Source organism: Pantherophis guttatus, chromosome 11 (assembly GCF_059756535.1).
Source record: "Pantherophis guttatus breed Tessera chromosome 11, ASM5975653v1, whole genome shotgun sequence".
In the NCBI taxonomy this organism is placed as follows: Eukaryota; Metazoa; Chordata; class Lepidosauria; order Squamata; family Colubridae; genus Pantherophis; species Pantherophis guttatus.
Window position 1 is genome coordinate 11,975,253 of NC_142073.1, and position 16,128 is coordinate 11,991,380.

At 41.4% G+C, this 16,128-nt stretch overlaps 1 protein-coding gene and 1 long non-coding RNA gene across 2 annotated transcripts; one reads left to right on the plus strand and one right to left on the minus strand.

Moving 5' to 3' along the window:
- Nucleotides 1-36: 36 nt before the first annotated feature.
- Nucleotides 37-6,948, minus strand: LOC148112279 (chymotrypsin-like protease CTRL-1). The gene is made up of 7 exons (XM_087877313.1): nt 6,939-6,948; nt 6,156-6,259; nt 4,094-4,173; nt 3,012-3,093; nt 1,982-2,162; nt 1,136-1,269; nt 37-378 (listed from the first exon to the last, which is right to left on the minus strand). Exons 1-7 carry the CDS (start codon nt 6,946-6,948, stop codon nt 217-219), a joined length of 753 nt encoding a protein of 250 aa, XP_087733439.1. The 3' UTR covers nt 37-216.
- A 16-nt stretch (nt 6,949-6,964) lies between these two features.
- On the plus strand, nt 6,965-9,795 carry LOC148112280 (uncharacterized). The gene is made up of 2 exons (XR_015729642.1): nt 6,965-7,743; nt 8,979-9,795. It is a non-coding gene; the product is annotated as an uncharacterized LOC148112280 (long non-coding RNA).
- Nucleotides 9,796-16,128: the final 6,333 nt, after the last annotated feature.

Below are 16,128 nucleotides of genomic sequence, written 5' to 3' on the forward strand. Positions count from 1 at the left end.
CGAACAGTTGCTAAGTGAGTTATTGTAACTCGAGGATTACCTGTAGTTTACTTCATTTTATTATGACAGATGATCACTGGAAGAAGATTTTTTCTTTGAAATGAAAATTGGTGTTTTTTTTTCTGTATCTCAGTTGCAAGAATGTATGTTGATTTATTTTCTACATTGGGGGGAGTCCCAGTGAGAGCATTTGTCTTGTGTCTCCCAGGGGTGTCATCAGTTGCTAGCTACAACTTGGTCAATCCAGTTGCGCATTTCAGAGACTCGGGCATACACAGCAGGAGTATTGATGTCACAGCTGGAGCTTCCCCAGGAGACGACCCCAATCAGATACCAAGTTGAGTCTTTCTGGCATACCAGAGGGCCACCAGAATCACCCTAAAAGGAAAGAAAAGCAAATGCTTTTAAGAGAACCTTTTTTTTTTTTTAGCCTGGGGGGAAAAAAATTAACCAAGGTGGAGCCCAAATTGTACCAAAGATGTTTTTTCAAAAGGCGACTGGACACTCTTTTTGGTTTTCCTTGAAAACGTTTTGCTTCTCATCCAAGAAGCTTCTTCAATCAGAAATGGAGAAGCTTCTTGGATGAGAAGCGAAACGCCTTGAAGGAAAACACAAAGGAAGTCCAGCTGCCTTTTGAAAAAGCACCTTTGGTGCAACCATGACCTGGATGACTGAGAATCTCCTTAGGTAGCCCAATTTGTACTTGAATAAGAGGCCCTTGGGGAAATCAAGGATTGCAAGCTAGCCTAGAAAGCTGAACTAGCATCCTGGACGAAGACAGCAATGGCCTTCAACCATTTTTGTTTGGCTGCCAAGAAGACCACATAGTCATGTTCTTGAACGCCACCAGGTGTTGACCTCAACCTAAAGGAGATGACTTTGACCTTAAAAAGCCCTTTGAAGCTCTTCATCAAGACCTCATCTCTACATCATGGTTGACACTCTGCTATCCTTTGAGTGAGTGGAACTCTTAAGACCTCCTCCAGTAGGGCCAAAAAGGTATGAAAAACCTAAAGAATATTACTGGGTGCCTTTCTCTACCTTGCCAAAATGAACCCATGGCTGGACACAAAGAACCTCCCTCTTTGCAGTTCAATACGCTGCCCAGATAAAATCTTCCTTAAGAGATACTTACATGGCAGGATGAGGATCCGGCTCCACCTGCACATACCATAGAACTGGTGATAGGCCAGTAATGTTTTTCCTGGCACACATTTTCTTGCACCAAGGGAAGAACGACTTGCTGTAATATGATTGCAGATTCATATGCTGGCAGAAAGGAAGAAAGAAAGAAAGAAAGAAAGAAAAATCTGTGTGGACGAAGCAACCAGTTGGAATTTTATTTTTATTATTTTTATTTTTTTTAATTTGATTTATATGCCGCCCTTCTCCGAAGACTCAGGGTGGCTTACAATGTGCTCAGCAATAGCCTTCATCCTTTTGTATATTTATACAAAGTCAGCTTATTGCCCCCACAACTGGGTCCTCAATAAATTTTATTTATTTTATTAAAATTTATATGCCGCCCTTCTCCCGAAGGACTCGGGGCCGCTCACAACAGTAAAATCACAATAAAAGAGCAATAATAAATAAGATTAAAAGATTCAATTAAAATCCCACAATTAATTAAAACTCCCAAAACAGAATCAGACAATTTGCTTAAAAAGCCATGTCTTCAGGTCTTTGCGGAAGGAACGGAGATCAGGGGCCGTCCGGAGCCTGGTTGGTAACTCGTTCCAGAGAGTTGGTGCAGCCACAGAGAATGTCCTCATCCTGGGCGCCGTCAGCCGACATTGTCTGGCCGACGGCACCCGGAGGAGGGCAGCCCTACGTGAGCGCACTGGGCGGTGGGAGGCCGGTAGGAGGTGATCCTGCAAGTACCCCGGGCCCATTGGCAGAGTGAATTCAAGAAGGCAAACTGGTGTCTTCACTTTCCGGTTTGAGTTTTCTCAGCCCGCCTGATTCCCAAATGGCCACTTACAGCTCAGCTTGTCCCGTCCCCAACCGGTTGTGACACACTTTAAATCTGGGGATAAAACTTCCGTGGAAGAAGCCAGGCAGACCGGAGATACGTAGTCATTCAGCTGCACTGGAGCAGACAGCTTCAATAGGGTGATGTCATTATTTAAATAGTAGGAGTCCCAATCAGGATTGGTAATCACCTGCAAAACATCAGGAGTGGAAGGAGAAACCTTAAAAAATTATAGTCTAAAAAATAAAATCAAATTCTGCTTGATTTAAGATCTTGAAAGTCCATCAGTTCCGTCACGCCATTTGGACCCGTTTCCTGCAGAAAAGAAAACACCGGGAGCCACAAAACCTGGGTGGGCGTGGCCAACTCGATATCACTCACTTCCACCAGTCACATGACCCCCTAGCCACACCTACCCAGCCAATCATTAGGGCAGAGAACCTGTTGTTAAAAAACACCGTGAACCACAAAATCCTTTTGACATCTCTCTCTCTCCCCTCCCTTCCTCTTCCCCCCCCTCTCTCCCTCTCTCTCTGTATCTCTCTCTGTCTCTCTCTCTCCCCCTCTCTCTGTATCTCGCTGTCTCTGCCCTGGCCGCTTCTCCATCCCCCACCGTCGCCCTTACCTTCTCAGGCCAGGCGAGGAATAACTGGGAGGGGAGGGCAAGGGGTGGGGCCAGCCAGTGGTGGGATCACCTGACAGGGAGCCACAGCAGAGGGCCCAAAGAGCTGCATGTGACTCTGGAGCCGCAGGTTGCTGACCCCAGAATTAGGCCAAAAAACTATGGCTTAGCAGAACTGTTTGTCATGACATCTGTCACGACATCTGTGGGGTTGCATTGCCCTGTGCATCAATAAATAATTTTAAATGGTTTCCATTACAAACCACATAGGATTACAAGATGATCGGGAGGTGGGACCAAAAAAACAACAAAAAGTAAAGATGATCATGTGATCTTCTATCCCTGATGCCTAAATGTGCTTTCCTTGCATGATGCACTCTTGGCTCATTTGGACATTGTCCCAAATGAGCCACTCACCTTGATTATGGATCGCTGTTGGACTGGCGCAGCATTATCGAATCTGTTCTGCAGTCCAAAGTAAGCAAAATGTCTTCCCACTCTGGAGAAATAAAAACATAACTCATGTCTAACGTGCTATAGTGACCTTCTTCTCTCTGATGCATACGTGCAGCGAAACTGAACATTCAGACATACTGTAAATCAATCCTTTAATGCTGGGGATGGAAGAAGAAGAAGGGTAGGGTAGGGTAGTTTAGGGTAGGGTAAAAAATAGAATAGAACAGAAATAGAGCAGAGTAGAGTAGCGTAGAAATGGAAAAGAAATAGGAATGGAATGGAATGGAATGGAATGGAAAAGAATAAGTAGAGTAGAGTAGGAATAGAATGAAATGGAATAAGTAGAATGGAATGGAATGGAATGGAATGGAATGGAATGGAGTCCCTCGGGAGATGGGCGGCATAGAAATGCAACAAAATAAATAAATGGAATGGAATAAGAGTAAAGTTGGAATGGAATGAAATAGAATAAGGAATAGAATAGAATAGAATAGGAATAGAATAGTAGGAATGGAATGGAATGGAATAAGAGTAGAGTTAGAATGGAATGGAATGGAATGGAATGGAATGGAATAGAATTCTTTATTGGCCAAATGTGATCAGAGATAGAAGGAATTTGCTTCCGGTGCAGAAGCTGTCAGTATTCACAGGTAAAACAACGAAGTGATAAGTCATAGATCATAAAAACATAAATAGGCTATCATAAATAGATAGCCTCTATTGAGATTCAAACTCTTGAATCTCAAATCATTTTGTTGATTCAGTAGTTCAGAAAGGGATAGAATAGTTTGGAGATGCAGATGGGGAAAGAGATGGTTAAATCGGATAAGGCCTTTTGATGGTCAGAGGTCAAAGGTGAGAATTCTCTTTCACTTTTATGGGAGTCTTAGGGCAGGGGTGTCCAACCTTGGCAATTTTTAGACTTGGGGACTTTTAACTCTCAGCCTCTGATGATTCAAAATAAGGATGAAAACTGGTAACATGGTGCCTCTAGGACGATGATCAATACAATAAGAACACAGAAAGGATTTACCAGTACTTACTCCACATTGCAGTGAGCAGCAGTAACAACCCAATTCTCATTGATCAGGGAACCGCCACAAAAATGGTGACGTGAGCTAGTCTAGAAAAAAATTCAAAATAGCACAGATTTGCAATGAACGAAGGATAAAATGCATCAAGAAAACAGACTGTTGGACAAGTTTACGCTCCTAATTTTTCCCTCCTTGCTTCCCCCTTTCATTTTTTTTTGAGGAATAAACTAAACATCAGGAGGAAAAAAAAACAATTTGTAGGTCGAATTTTCCAACCTGAATAAGTCCCAAGTATGGATACGAATGAATTCTAAAGCCAAGTCCTATTGGCACTTAATTTGACCACTCTTCTCACTTTGGATGCAAAAGTAGCAGCAAATAAACTCTAAATAAATTTGTCTTAAAAAAAAATCACACACCCTCTTCTAACATGAATCCAGAAAGAAAATACAGTACTAAAAGTTGCACACAGATAGTATTAGTTAATTCTTTTTAAAAAAAAAAAAAAGTTTGTACAACAGAGAAAGGTAAGAAGTCTTTGATTTTTTAAAAAAATCAGTTTATTTACATTTTAAAAGATCTTTTTCAGGAATTTCAGGAAATGGGAAAGATGCATACAAGTTCCTGCATACGTCCTGAAGGTCAGTAAAAATGAGATTTCCACATTTTTTAAAAATGTAAAACTCTCTACCCAGGTAGGAATACAGTACTGTATTGTTATCAGCAACAAAATTTTAGTCACTTTTTCTGGGGCAGCTTCAAGTCCACCCTACCCTATTTTCACCTATGCACTAATATTATCATGTCATCTGCACCTCTATAACTGGTTTGGTTCTGCAACCCAACAAGACAGACACAGACTTCAGAGGATAATTGGAACTGCAGAAAAAACAATGGCTACCAACCTGCCTTCCATTGAGGACCTGTATACTGCACGAGTCAAAAAGAGGGCTGTGAAAATAATTATAGACCCCTCACATCCTGGACATAAACTGTTTCAATTCCTACCCTCAAAACGATGCTATAGAGCACTGCACACCAAGACAACTAGACACAGGAACAGTTTTTTCCCGAATGCCATCACTCTGCTAAACAAATAATTCCCTCAAAACTGTCAAACTATTCACTAAATCTGCATTACTATTACTATTAATCTTCTCATTGTTCCTATCACCAATCTCCTCCCACTTATGACTGTATGACTGTAACCTTGTTGCTAGTATCCTTAAGATTTATATTGACTGTTTCCCTGTGACTATCATTAAGAGTTGTACCTTATGATTCTTGACGAATGTATCTTTTCTTTTATGTACTCCGAGAGTGTATGCACCAAGAAGAATTCCTTGTGCGTCCAATCACACTTGGCCAATAAAGAATTCTATTCTATTCTATTCTATTCTATTCTATTCTATTCTATTCTATTCTATTCTATTCTATTCTATTCTATTCTATTCTATTCTATTCTATTCTATTCTATTATGTCTTAAAAGGATAGCTTTGTTATGCCAAACTACTCTTGTCCAATTGCTCATTTATTTTTATGAGTAACAGATTTACTGAAACCATCCAGAATTTAAACTGGAATTAATAGAACTGCGGCGTCTTTTTCCCACTTCAAGGATCATTGTGAGGAAAATACCCATTTAAGGAAGGGGCCAAGAGTATCCCTTCTTGGAATGCATAGCGACTGGATGGAATTGAGAATTTACTGGCCAGCTGCCCTTCCTGATGCCTACACAGGAGTTCACAGCAGATATTTTTTCTTTGCGCTTTAAGAGAGAAACGTATGCCACCTAAGGTTGAACTCTTATGAATGTGAGGTAAGTGTCTTCACCATTAGGCCACCACACCACTCTACCTTCTATCATAAACAATGTCCTTTAATTGTGCCCACATGTTGACTCAATTCAATCCGACAACAATTTTATGTTCATCTTCTATCTTCTTCCATTCCAGGGTCCTCAGGCAGCTTCAGCTTGCCTGCTGTGCCTAAAATGCAGTTGGATATAAGGAAAATAGTACTTGTCCCCCACACTACTGACCTACCAGTGACTACGGACGATGTCCTTACCTGCAGTGAGACTTGCCAGGGCCAAGAACCAGGAATGGCATTCACCCCGTTGATAATTCTCTCTGCATCTTTCACATTGGGCTTAATGGCTGGGTTTCCACAGCCTATGAAAAAACAAAGAGAGGGTCAATCTTATAAGTATCTCAGATCTGGACTGAGTAGCCTTCTGTGAGGATCCTCCAAGGTTGTGGAGGATTGTTCAGATTTGTTCATTCGCTGCCTACTCTTGACAATCTCAGAAAAACCAGAATTTACATGCAACTGGTTGGCTGTTACACTTTAGGCTACAGAATAGGGGCATTTTTATTTTTCAAGTTGAGAAAGTCATAATTGGCCCTTGAGTGATACATGTGGCAGGGCCCACATTCTAAAAATTTGCAGGAGAAAGTAGGGCCAAAGTAAATTTGATTTAACTCTGTGTGAACGTCTATTTCAGTCTTCTAAATGAACTATCCTCAACATTGCTTCCTATACATTTTTAATCATGTTCCCCTTTGTCTGCATAGGACATTATATAGCAAAACAATTTTTGAAAAAAGCACTGCTGGAGTTGGAAAGAGCATCCCAAAGAAGGCAATGGCAAGCTATCTTTAAAAAAAAATATATTCAGCATTTACATCTTTAACATCTTTGTTACATTTTTACAGCTTTCCGATACCGGCGTCTTTGGTAATATCTATTTTGTCTTTTGACCAACTAACTTACTAATTCATATATTCACTACAATATATACATATCTATTACACATTAAGGATTTTGTTCCTCTATAATATCTTCTCTTACGTTTATACATTTATATATTGATTTTAGATTCTTTCTCCAGCCAACTATACCATCTATTCCAGGTTTCATAATAAATCGTTTCCTCTCGGTCTTTAAGTTCCATTGTTAATTTATCTGCTTCTGCACATTCTACTACCTTCTTTATAATCATCGTATTTGATGGAGTAAATTCCAGCTTTGTGCAAATGAAATTCTGGCAGCCGTAATTATGTGGAGTATGAGATAATAAATTTTCTAATCTTTTCTTTTATAATTCCCAACAAAAATAGTGCGGGTTTCAGAGCAATTTTTCCCCCTGTCATTTCCTCTAGCCATTTTTTTAATTTTTAACCAGTATGCTCTTGCTTTGGGACATGTCCACCACATGTGGAAATATGTCCCGTGTTGATGGTTACATTTCCAACAATGTGGTGAATTGTTTGGGGATATCTTGGCTAATCTCACCGGGGGATACGGCAAGCTATCTTAACTGCCAGAAAACTCCTTGGCATCATTCACAGTTCCTCTTTGAAGAAGAGTACCGAACCCCTCCAGAGTTGTAGCTGGAAACACTCTTCCTTTCCCAGCCTGTTGCTCTTTTTTATTTATTTTTTTGCAAAGGAAGGACATTCAACCAAGCAGGCCTGTGAATTAGGCAATGGTGTTTGCGCTTGTGTGCAAGCAATGAACCTAAGCATGCCTCCCCCCCCCCCCCAGGAACTGCATGATCCATCAGCTGTGATGAAAGAATAGGAAGCAACCAACCAACCAACCTAGAAATGCAGCACATGCTTTACTCACCACAGGCAACATCAAGGAGCACTAGGTAAGTAAGAGCCGCCCACAGGAAAGTCATTTTGGTTGCTACTCCCAAGAGCTTTAGGTCCCCGGGTGCTGCTTTTTATTACTATGAGCCGTGGCGCTTCGCCAGGTGTGGTTGACTTCCCCTCCCCACATCCTTGGATTGATGATAGCAGGAGCAGACTAAATTTAGCCTTGGTGGCATGATGCAGGTGTCTTGACAAGGACGTTTCACCAACAGTGCCACAGAGTTTGCAAACAACACCTGTTTCCCACAACAGTCTTTTCCTTTCAAGCTGAACAGTAGAGTCCAAACTCCCTTGTTGGCCATTTGTAGAGTTTCAGACTTTGCCTAATCACCCCTGTCTTCTTTTCACCCAACCATTTTTAAAGCCTTTCCACGGGGGTCTCCTTAACACCTTGTCACTCTTTCTCTAGGAAGTCTGGAGACACTAACTGGGGCTCTTTCTGGGAACACCGTGTTTTGTTGTTGCCTGTGATGTAGCTCCATTCTGTAGACCTGCTTTCCTGACAATGCCACTACATTGTCAAAACAGAAGTCTTACTCAATCTTGTAGGAATTGGGCCATAGGCAAGAATCCTCTGAAAGGAAGTGGACTGGAGAAAGCATCTCTATTTCTCATGTACGTCTGTTGCAGAACCAATCAGGATGTCCCAGTCTGAGTAAAAAAAAAACAAAAAAACCCAACTCTCTTTTTAAAAGAAACTGGCCCTTGCCAAAGAGATCTTCTTCTTCTTGGGGATCTTATTGACTCCGTGGGGATCCTGTGCTCCATTTGTCCTGGAGCTGTTTTGCCTTTAGACAAGACTATATGGACACAGGATGGCCCTCCTTCATGCCACAGGGACACTAACCAACGAGACTACGGAAGCTCTGGAGGCCAAAATTATTCCAACCTTCTTCCTCACTTTGTGCTTCTTGATTGGGGTTCCTGGCAATGGTCTCGTGATCTGGACCATCCTTTCCAAATTCCCCCAGCGCTCATTTACCATTGCCCTCATCCTGAACTTAGCTGTGGCTGACTTACTGGTAATACTGACTGTGCCATTCTGGACTTACTATTTCGCCAAAGGCTGGGTGTTTGGGGACTTCATGTGCCGGTTCCTCATGTACCTTGTGTATTTGACCGTCTACATCAGCATCTTCTCCATCATGTTAATGAGCCTCCATCGCTTTGCTGTGGTGGTCTTTCCACTTGGTTGCTCCACTTACTAATTTGTAGTTTTTTTTCATTTAAGAGATAAAGGTAAAGATATCTAAGGGGTTGCCACAAAGAAGAGGGAATCAACCTATTCTCCAAAGCACCAGAAGGCAGGACAAGACGCAATGGATGGAAACTGATCAAGGAGAGAAGCAACCTAGAACTAAGGAGGAATTTCCTGACAGAACAATTAGCCAGTGGAACAACTTGCTTCCAGAAGTTGTAAATGCTCCAACACTGGGAGTTTTTAAGAAGAGATTTCACAGCTACTTCTCTGAAATGGTATAGGATTTCCTGCCTGAGCAGGGGGTTGGACTAGAAGACCTCCAAGGCCCCTTCCAACTCTGTTATTCTGTTCTGTTAAAGTTTTCTCCTGTCCAGTCATGTCTGACTCTAGGGGACGATGCTCATCTCCGTTTCCTTAGCCGTAGCAACTACCGTTGTCCAAAGACACTTCTGTGGCCAGCCTGACTATATGCTGAGGCGAATGCAGCGCTGTTACCTTCCCATCAAAGTGGTACCTATTTATTTACTCACATTTGCATGCTGTCTAACTGCTAAGTGGACAGGAACTGGGACAAGTAATGGGAGATCATCCTGTTGCGTGATGCTCGGGTCTCAAACCTGAGCTGTCAGCTTTCTAAGCTCAGCGTCTTTGTCAGCCATCAATGCCCGCCTTAAGAATTTACAATATGAGAGACAATAACCCAAACTAGGTTTATCAAAAAAATACCTTAAAGAGATAACAGTAACCTAAACTGGCATTGTCCCTCCCAATCTCCATTTTGTGTCAAATGATTCCGAATGACCAGCTCGAAGATCTTTCATTGAGTAAAGTCTCTTTGATTCTGGCAGCTTCGGTCTGGCTAGTTTTTGTTTTTTTAAATACTGCTTCCAAGTCTCAGCCTCTGTGCTTATTTCTATTACTGTTTTCCTTTCTTTGCTGCACGGAGAAATTTTCCACAATCTCACACCTGTGATCTCTTTAATCAGTCTGATTTGCCCTTCCGTTCTTTCCGCCGCAGATCCCGAGGGAAGAGCCTTGAGGGCTGCAGCTGGGCGACAAGACTTCCGAATGGTCGTGCTTGGACTGTGACTTTCCCTTCACAGGCAGCCATCTTTGTTGGGGGGAAAAACTAATATTGTCTGTACTTGCAGATAAGCTCATATTGGGTGTGTTTGGGGATCTAGAATTTTTGGCTTATCCATGAGTGTATTCATTATCTGGTTTCCCATGATAAAATGAGATTGGGCCCCCTTTAGGCCCCTGCTTGATTAAACGGCCTACTGCTCTACATTATATTGACCAAACGTAAGGTAAAGGTAAAGGTTCCCCTCGCGCATATGTGCTAGCCGTTCCCGACTCTAGGGGCCAGTGCTCATATTCGTTTCAAAGCCGAAGTGCCAGCACTGTCCGAAGCCATCTCCGTGGTCATGTGGCCGGCATGACTCAACGCCAAAGGCGCACGGAACGCTGTTCCCTTCCCACCAAAGGTGGAACCAATTTTTCTACTTGCATTTTTTACGTGCTTTCGAACTGCTAGGTTGGCAGAAGCTGGGACAAGTAACGGGAGCTCACCCCATTACGCAGCACTAGGGATTCGACCCGCTGAACTGCCGACCTTTCGATCTTAGTCTTAGTCTTAGTCACTGAGTCTTAGTCTTAGTCACTGAGCCACTGCGTCCTTTAGTCTACTTTTAAAAGGGCATAATTAACACCACACAGAACTGAACCAAGAATATCCTTCTGCTTATTGCCTCTCAGGTTGTAGTCATCGTTTTCTCTTACCTTTGTTTGGGCCAAATTAGTCTGTCTTTCCCCAGAGATTCCCCTCCCCCCCGTTTTTTTTTTTTCCAGCATTTCTACCCAGCCTGGAGAGTTGGTTTTCCTTCTCCCCTCCTCACCAGGGCACAGAAGAGTTCCTTCAGTTGAGAGGTATCCTGCAGCATCCTTGTGGACATTTTGCTCCTCTCCTCGGCTGTTCGACACGTCATCCGTTTCTGCAAGTGCCTTGGGGATAGAATGCAAAGTTGGGGTTACGTTCTAGGTTGCTAACAGTAGGTCTCTGAAGACATAAGCGTGCCATAGATTACTTTTATGCCAGTCTCTGCCTGTCACTTTCTAAGGGCTCATTGGACCAGAGTCACGCTTATCCAAGGGTTGGAAGTGAGAAGTGTCATCCTACTACTGCCGAGTAAGAAGAAGCGTGAGATCTTTCTCTAGGAGAGTGATTAAAAGAAGGCCGTCTGGAGCTAAGCATCTATGTAGTCCACAATGTCAGGATATTTAGCTTTTATCAGGCACTCTTACTTTCTGCCTTTAAACTGCCAACTCTTTTTTTTTTAAATCCAGGAACTCTTGCACTTTATCCTATCCTGATAATTTAATATTTCCAATGAGCCACATGTTTCAACATTTCCCATCATTTCGTAGAAAGCACAAATTCCAACGTTTCCCAACATTTCCACCGAGTCACAAGACAGCGCTTTTAACATTTCTGGCTTTTTAATGACTTTTATTTTCCTGTGGAAGAGAATTCAAATATGTAAACGTTACTGTGACAGTACAGTAATTCACAAACCAGTCAGAGCTGGGTTTCTCGTGAAATTATTGCTGGCAAGATACTCCTCTCCCAATGAGGACCAACGTCTTCCTCTGCTTATTAGCCCATGGTGCACCAACGTGGATTTCCCTGCCACCGGTGGAAAGGAGATGGCAGGAGAACATTTTAAGCAGTCCTTCTATGTCTGCCATAATGCTTAGGTTGGCTTTTAAATGTTCATCTCATAAATGACCAGGATTGTATTTGTGGAAGTTTCAGCTTTGATGAGTAAATAGCGGGGTAAAGATGGAATTAAGCAGTCTTGTGTTTTTCTGAGGTTTTGTAAATAGAATTCAGCAACTGGAGAACTTCAAGAAAGCACATTTGGGAATGGGATCAAATGCATAAATCCATACCGGTAATTTTGCCAATACTTTCAAAAAGTTGCCTTTATCTCAAGGAACTAAAATTCAGGGGTATTTTAGAAAGCACCAGACACGTGAAGCTTTGTTTTTGACATGGGAGAAGATCAAAAAATACCATTATCTGAAGATTCCAGTCTGGGTATCTACAATTGAAGCTTTTTCTTATCCAGTGGTATTTGAAGGGGAACAAATTGTTAGATATAATGAATTATTGGATGAAAAGGGTGAACTTAAATTGAAACAAAACTTAGAAGATCAGGGAATTAAGATAGATTGGTTTTCATACATGCAAATACTTTCCAGATATCGAGAAGTCTTTAAACAAGAAGGTATTTAAACAAGAAGGTGTTTCGACTAGTTTAGACAAGATATTAATGGGTTCAGATGACCACATAATTAAAAAGCTATATGGATATTTACTTGAAGCAAAATTGGAAGAAGAACAATTTAGAGAATTTGATTTAGAGAAATGGCAAAAATTGTGGTCACATAATTATAAAATGACAACAGCATATAAAGAGAATTTGTATAAGATGTTTTACAGGTGGCATCTACCCCCAACGAGAATAGCCAGGATGTTTAAGAATAAATCGGAGAAATGTTGGAAGTGTCATCAAACTCCAGGATCGTATTACCATATGTGGTGGACATGCGTGGAAGCAAGGAGATTTTGGACTAAAATACATACGTGGTTAGAAAAAATGACGAGACATATTGACTTTAAACCAGAAATATTTTTATTAGGAATTTTACCAGAGACATTTAATAAAGAATCACAATACTTAATTGTGAACATTTTAACAGCGGCCAGAATTGTATTTGCCAAAAACTGGAAAGGAGAGAAGATAATTACCGATGAAGAAATTATTATGAAAATGTTGGACTGTGCTGAAATGAGTAGATGGACATTTGAAATAAGAGAAGAGGAAGATAAACAATACTATTTGATATGGGAGATATTTTATCAATGGTTTGACAAAAAAGTATGGAGATGAGATAGCATATATGAAATGTTTAAATATTTATCTTCAGTTTAAGTAAAGAATAATATATGAGGAGATCTGGAGAATTGTAAGCACGAAATGATTTCAACTGATTGAGATGCTGTCTATAATTGTTTGTAAGGATGATATTTTTATGTTGTTGTTGTTGTGTTTTTATTTATTTATTTATTTTTAATCTAAAATAAAACTTTTTCAATAAAAAAAAAGTTGCCTTTATCTCAAGATGGATATAAATGCCATTTTGCCAGTTTAGTGCCTTATTTTAAACCACTCAGTCATTATTCTTGGAAACCTAGGACTACATTACAAGGAGTTCACAGTCCTAAGAACTGCCTTGCTGGTGATGCACCGTTAGTAAGTCCAGACGAGTTCCCTTTCTCTCCGTGTTGTGTTACAAATAGCTTTTGAACCCCAGTGTGTCAAAGGAAGTCTGATGTAACACAAGGGACTCCTTTGTTCAAAGGAGGGGAAAAACCATTACAAATCTCAGCAACCTTTTTGAACTACTAGGTGATGTCACGGAAGCAGAAACAATACAAAAAATAGGAATTTTGCCCTTGGATAGGTTCTGGCCTGCCTGCTTTTAATTTTTCTTGGTTTGGTTCAACAAGCCACATATTTCCAAACCATTTATCTTAGGGAGAAAGCACTATAGATTAACTGAAATCCTAGGTGGACAGTAGCTGGCCAAGATACCGGTATTACAAGTAGTCCTTGACTTACAACTATTTGTTTAGTGACAGTTGGAACAGTACTGAAAAGGATGACTTACGACCCTTTTTCTCACTTAAGTTGCAGAATCCGCGTGGTTATGTGATCAAAATTCAGGCACTTGGCATGTATTTATGACAGTTGCATTATGCAGGGGTCATGTGATCCCACCATTCGCGATCTTCCCAGCCAGCTTCTTACAGGCAAAGTCAACGGGGAAAGCCGGATTCCCTTCACGACCCACTGAACAACTGCAGTGGTTCGCTTAACAACTGCGGCAACAAAGATTGTGAAACCGGGCACAACTCATTTAACCGCAGAAAGTTAGGTCTCGATTGTGGCCCGTAAGTCGAGGACGGCCCTGTAATTCTGTGTACAAATAGTGTGTCTAGACACCGTATCTCTTAGCAGCTGTACGGTGCTGGGATTACTCAGCAGTGAGGGTCTAGCCATTTCATTGACAACCATTCACAGTTTTTGTCCCCAATTAAGGCTCGATAGGCTTTCCAAAAACCTCAGGGCTGTCTGGAACCCAACATGGGAAATGCTTTTTTTTGTTTGTTTGTTTGAATAAGGTTGACAGGTTATTCCTTTCCGATAATTGGGATTGGGTGTTGGGAGAGAAGGTACTTTCCAAATATTCAGTACTCCAGCAGCCCCCGACTATTATCTTGCTGTCTTCCTGCCAATATCTGGTGTGCTGGATGTGTCACTTTTGGCACCACAGCAGAGATGTGCAACCTCGGCAAGTTTGTAGACTTCAACTCCCAGAATTCCCCAGTCAGCATGGAATTCTCGGAGTTGAAGTCCACAAGTCTTAAAAGTAGACAAGGTTGGACACGCCCTGCACTACAGTATCCTTTGGAAGTCCTCCAAGATAGGAATTAAGCGACTTTTAGTCCAACTTCACGGATACTTCTTCCTGTCATCATAACATCCAATTTGTCAAAAATTAATTGTTTCTAGAAGCTCCCTTACCACTTTTTCATAGGTCAGCGACTTTCCTTCCCTACTTTTTTTTCTCCCCCAAGTATTCATATCTGTGATTTTTGTCTTTGGTGCCTTTTGGGATTTTTTTTATTTTTTACACAATGGAATCTCTTACTTTTTTTAGAGGGTGATTTGATGCATGACAGTTAACCTGTAATGTTGAAATTAGTGTATGATATTATTTATTTTGTGTATTCAGTCTGTTTTTAAAATTTGGAACTGTAACCTTTTTATTCAGTAAAATGTCGATCCTCACAGAGTGGTGAAGCGTGGTTTGTTTTTGTTTGGTTTTTTTGGTGGGGTATGGTTGTAATAAGGACGCGGTGGCTCAGTGGCTAAGACGCTGAGCTTGTCGATCGAGAGGTTGGCAGTTCAGCGGTTTGAATCCCTAGTGCTGTGTAACGGGGTGACCTCCTGTTACTTGTCCCAGCTTCTGCCAACCTAGCAGTTCGAAAGCACGTAAAAAATGCAAGTAGAAAAATAGGGACCACCTTTGGTGGGAAGGGTACAGCGTTCCATGCACCTTTGGCACTGAGTCATGCTGGTCACATGACCACAGAGATGTCTTTGGACAGTGCTGGCTCTTTGGCTTTGAAACGGAGATGAGCACCGCCCCCTAGAGTCGGGAATCCCCACTAGCACATATGTGCGAGGGGAACCTTTACCTTTTATGGTTGTAATGCATGCTCTAATGAAAGGCAGGTAAGGACTTGCACTTCTGAACTCAAGTTAGTGGATGAGGATGAAAACAATTGTTTGAAAATGATTGTAGATAATATGCATTCCTATATATTTTTCCCATCTATTAAATCTTGAAAGAGAGAAGGCTGGAACTGCTACTGGCTTTTATGTATTTTAATAGGCATTGAGCTATGTTTTATCAAATCCTGTGAGATGGGACAACACTTCTTAAATTGTCTCCTGTTTCCCATATTTGCCGAGGTTTACGTTTCTAAAACTTGCTTTTGATGTTGTCCATTCAAATGCTTAAAAGGATGAAATACGTTGGGACAAAATAGCTTATATGTGGAGCAATTTCACCAATAGATGAAGAGATGCCAAGGCATAATGGGAAATTTTTAGTGAGAGTCTAAACCATGATTATGATTTTTTAAAAAAATAGTTTAAAATTTGTTTGAGATGCTACAACAGCTGGAATTAGCTCCAGAGTTCTGATACGGACACTTGAAGAAAGTTACTACAGGTAGTCCTTGAGTTACGAATGTAATGGAGCTTGCCAATTACATTCGTAACCTGAGGATTCATTGGAGTGAATCAGGATTCATTGGAGTGAAGATGAACGTGAAAACTCCCTGCTTTCGCCCACACATTCGCTAATTGAATGTGCGGGTTGTTAAGTGGACATGAGGTATCTCAGGGAGGAGAAGGCCATGGGAGGGGCTAGTGATGGAACAGACCACCTGCTTAAGACCACCCAAAGCCTCTCCTGACCCACTCAGATATCTCATGCTCCCCCCCCCCATCCTGCCACATCTGTGGAGATTCGCCTTGCG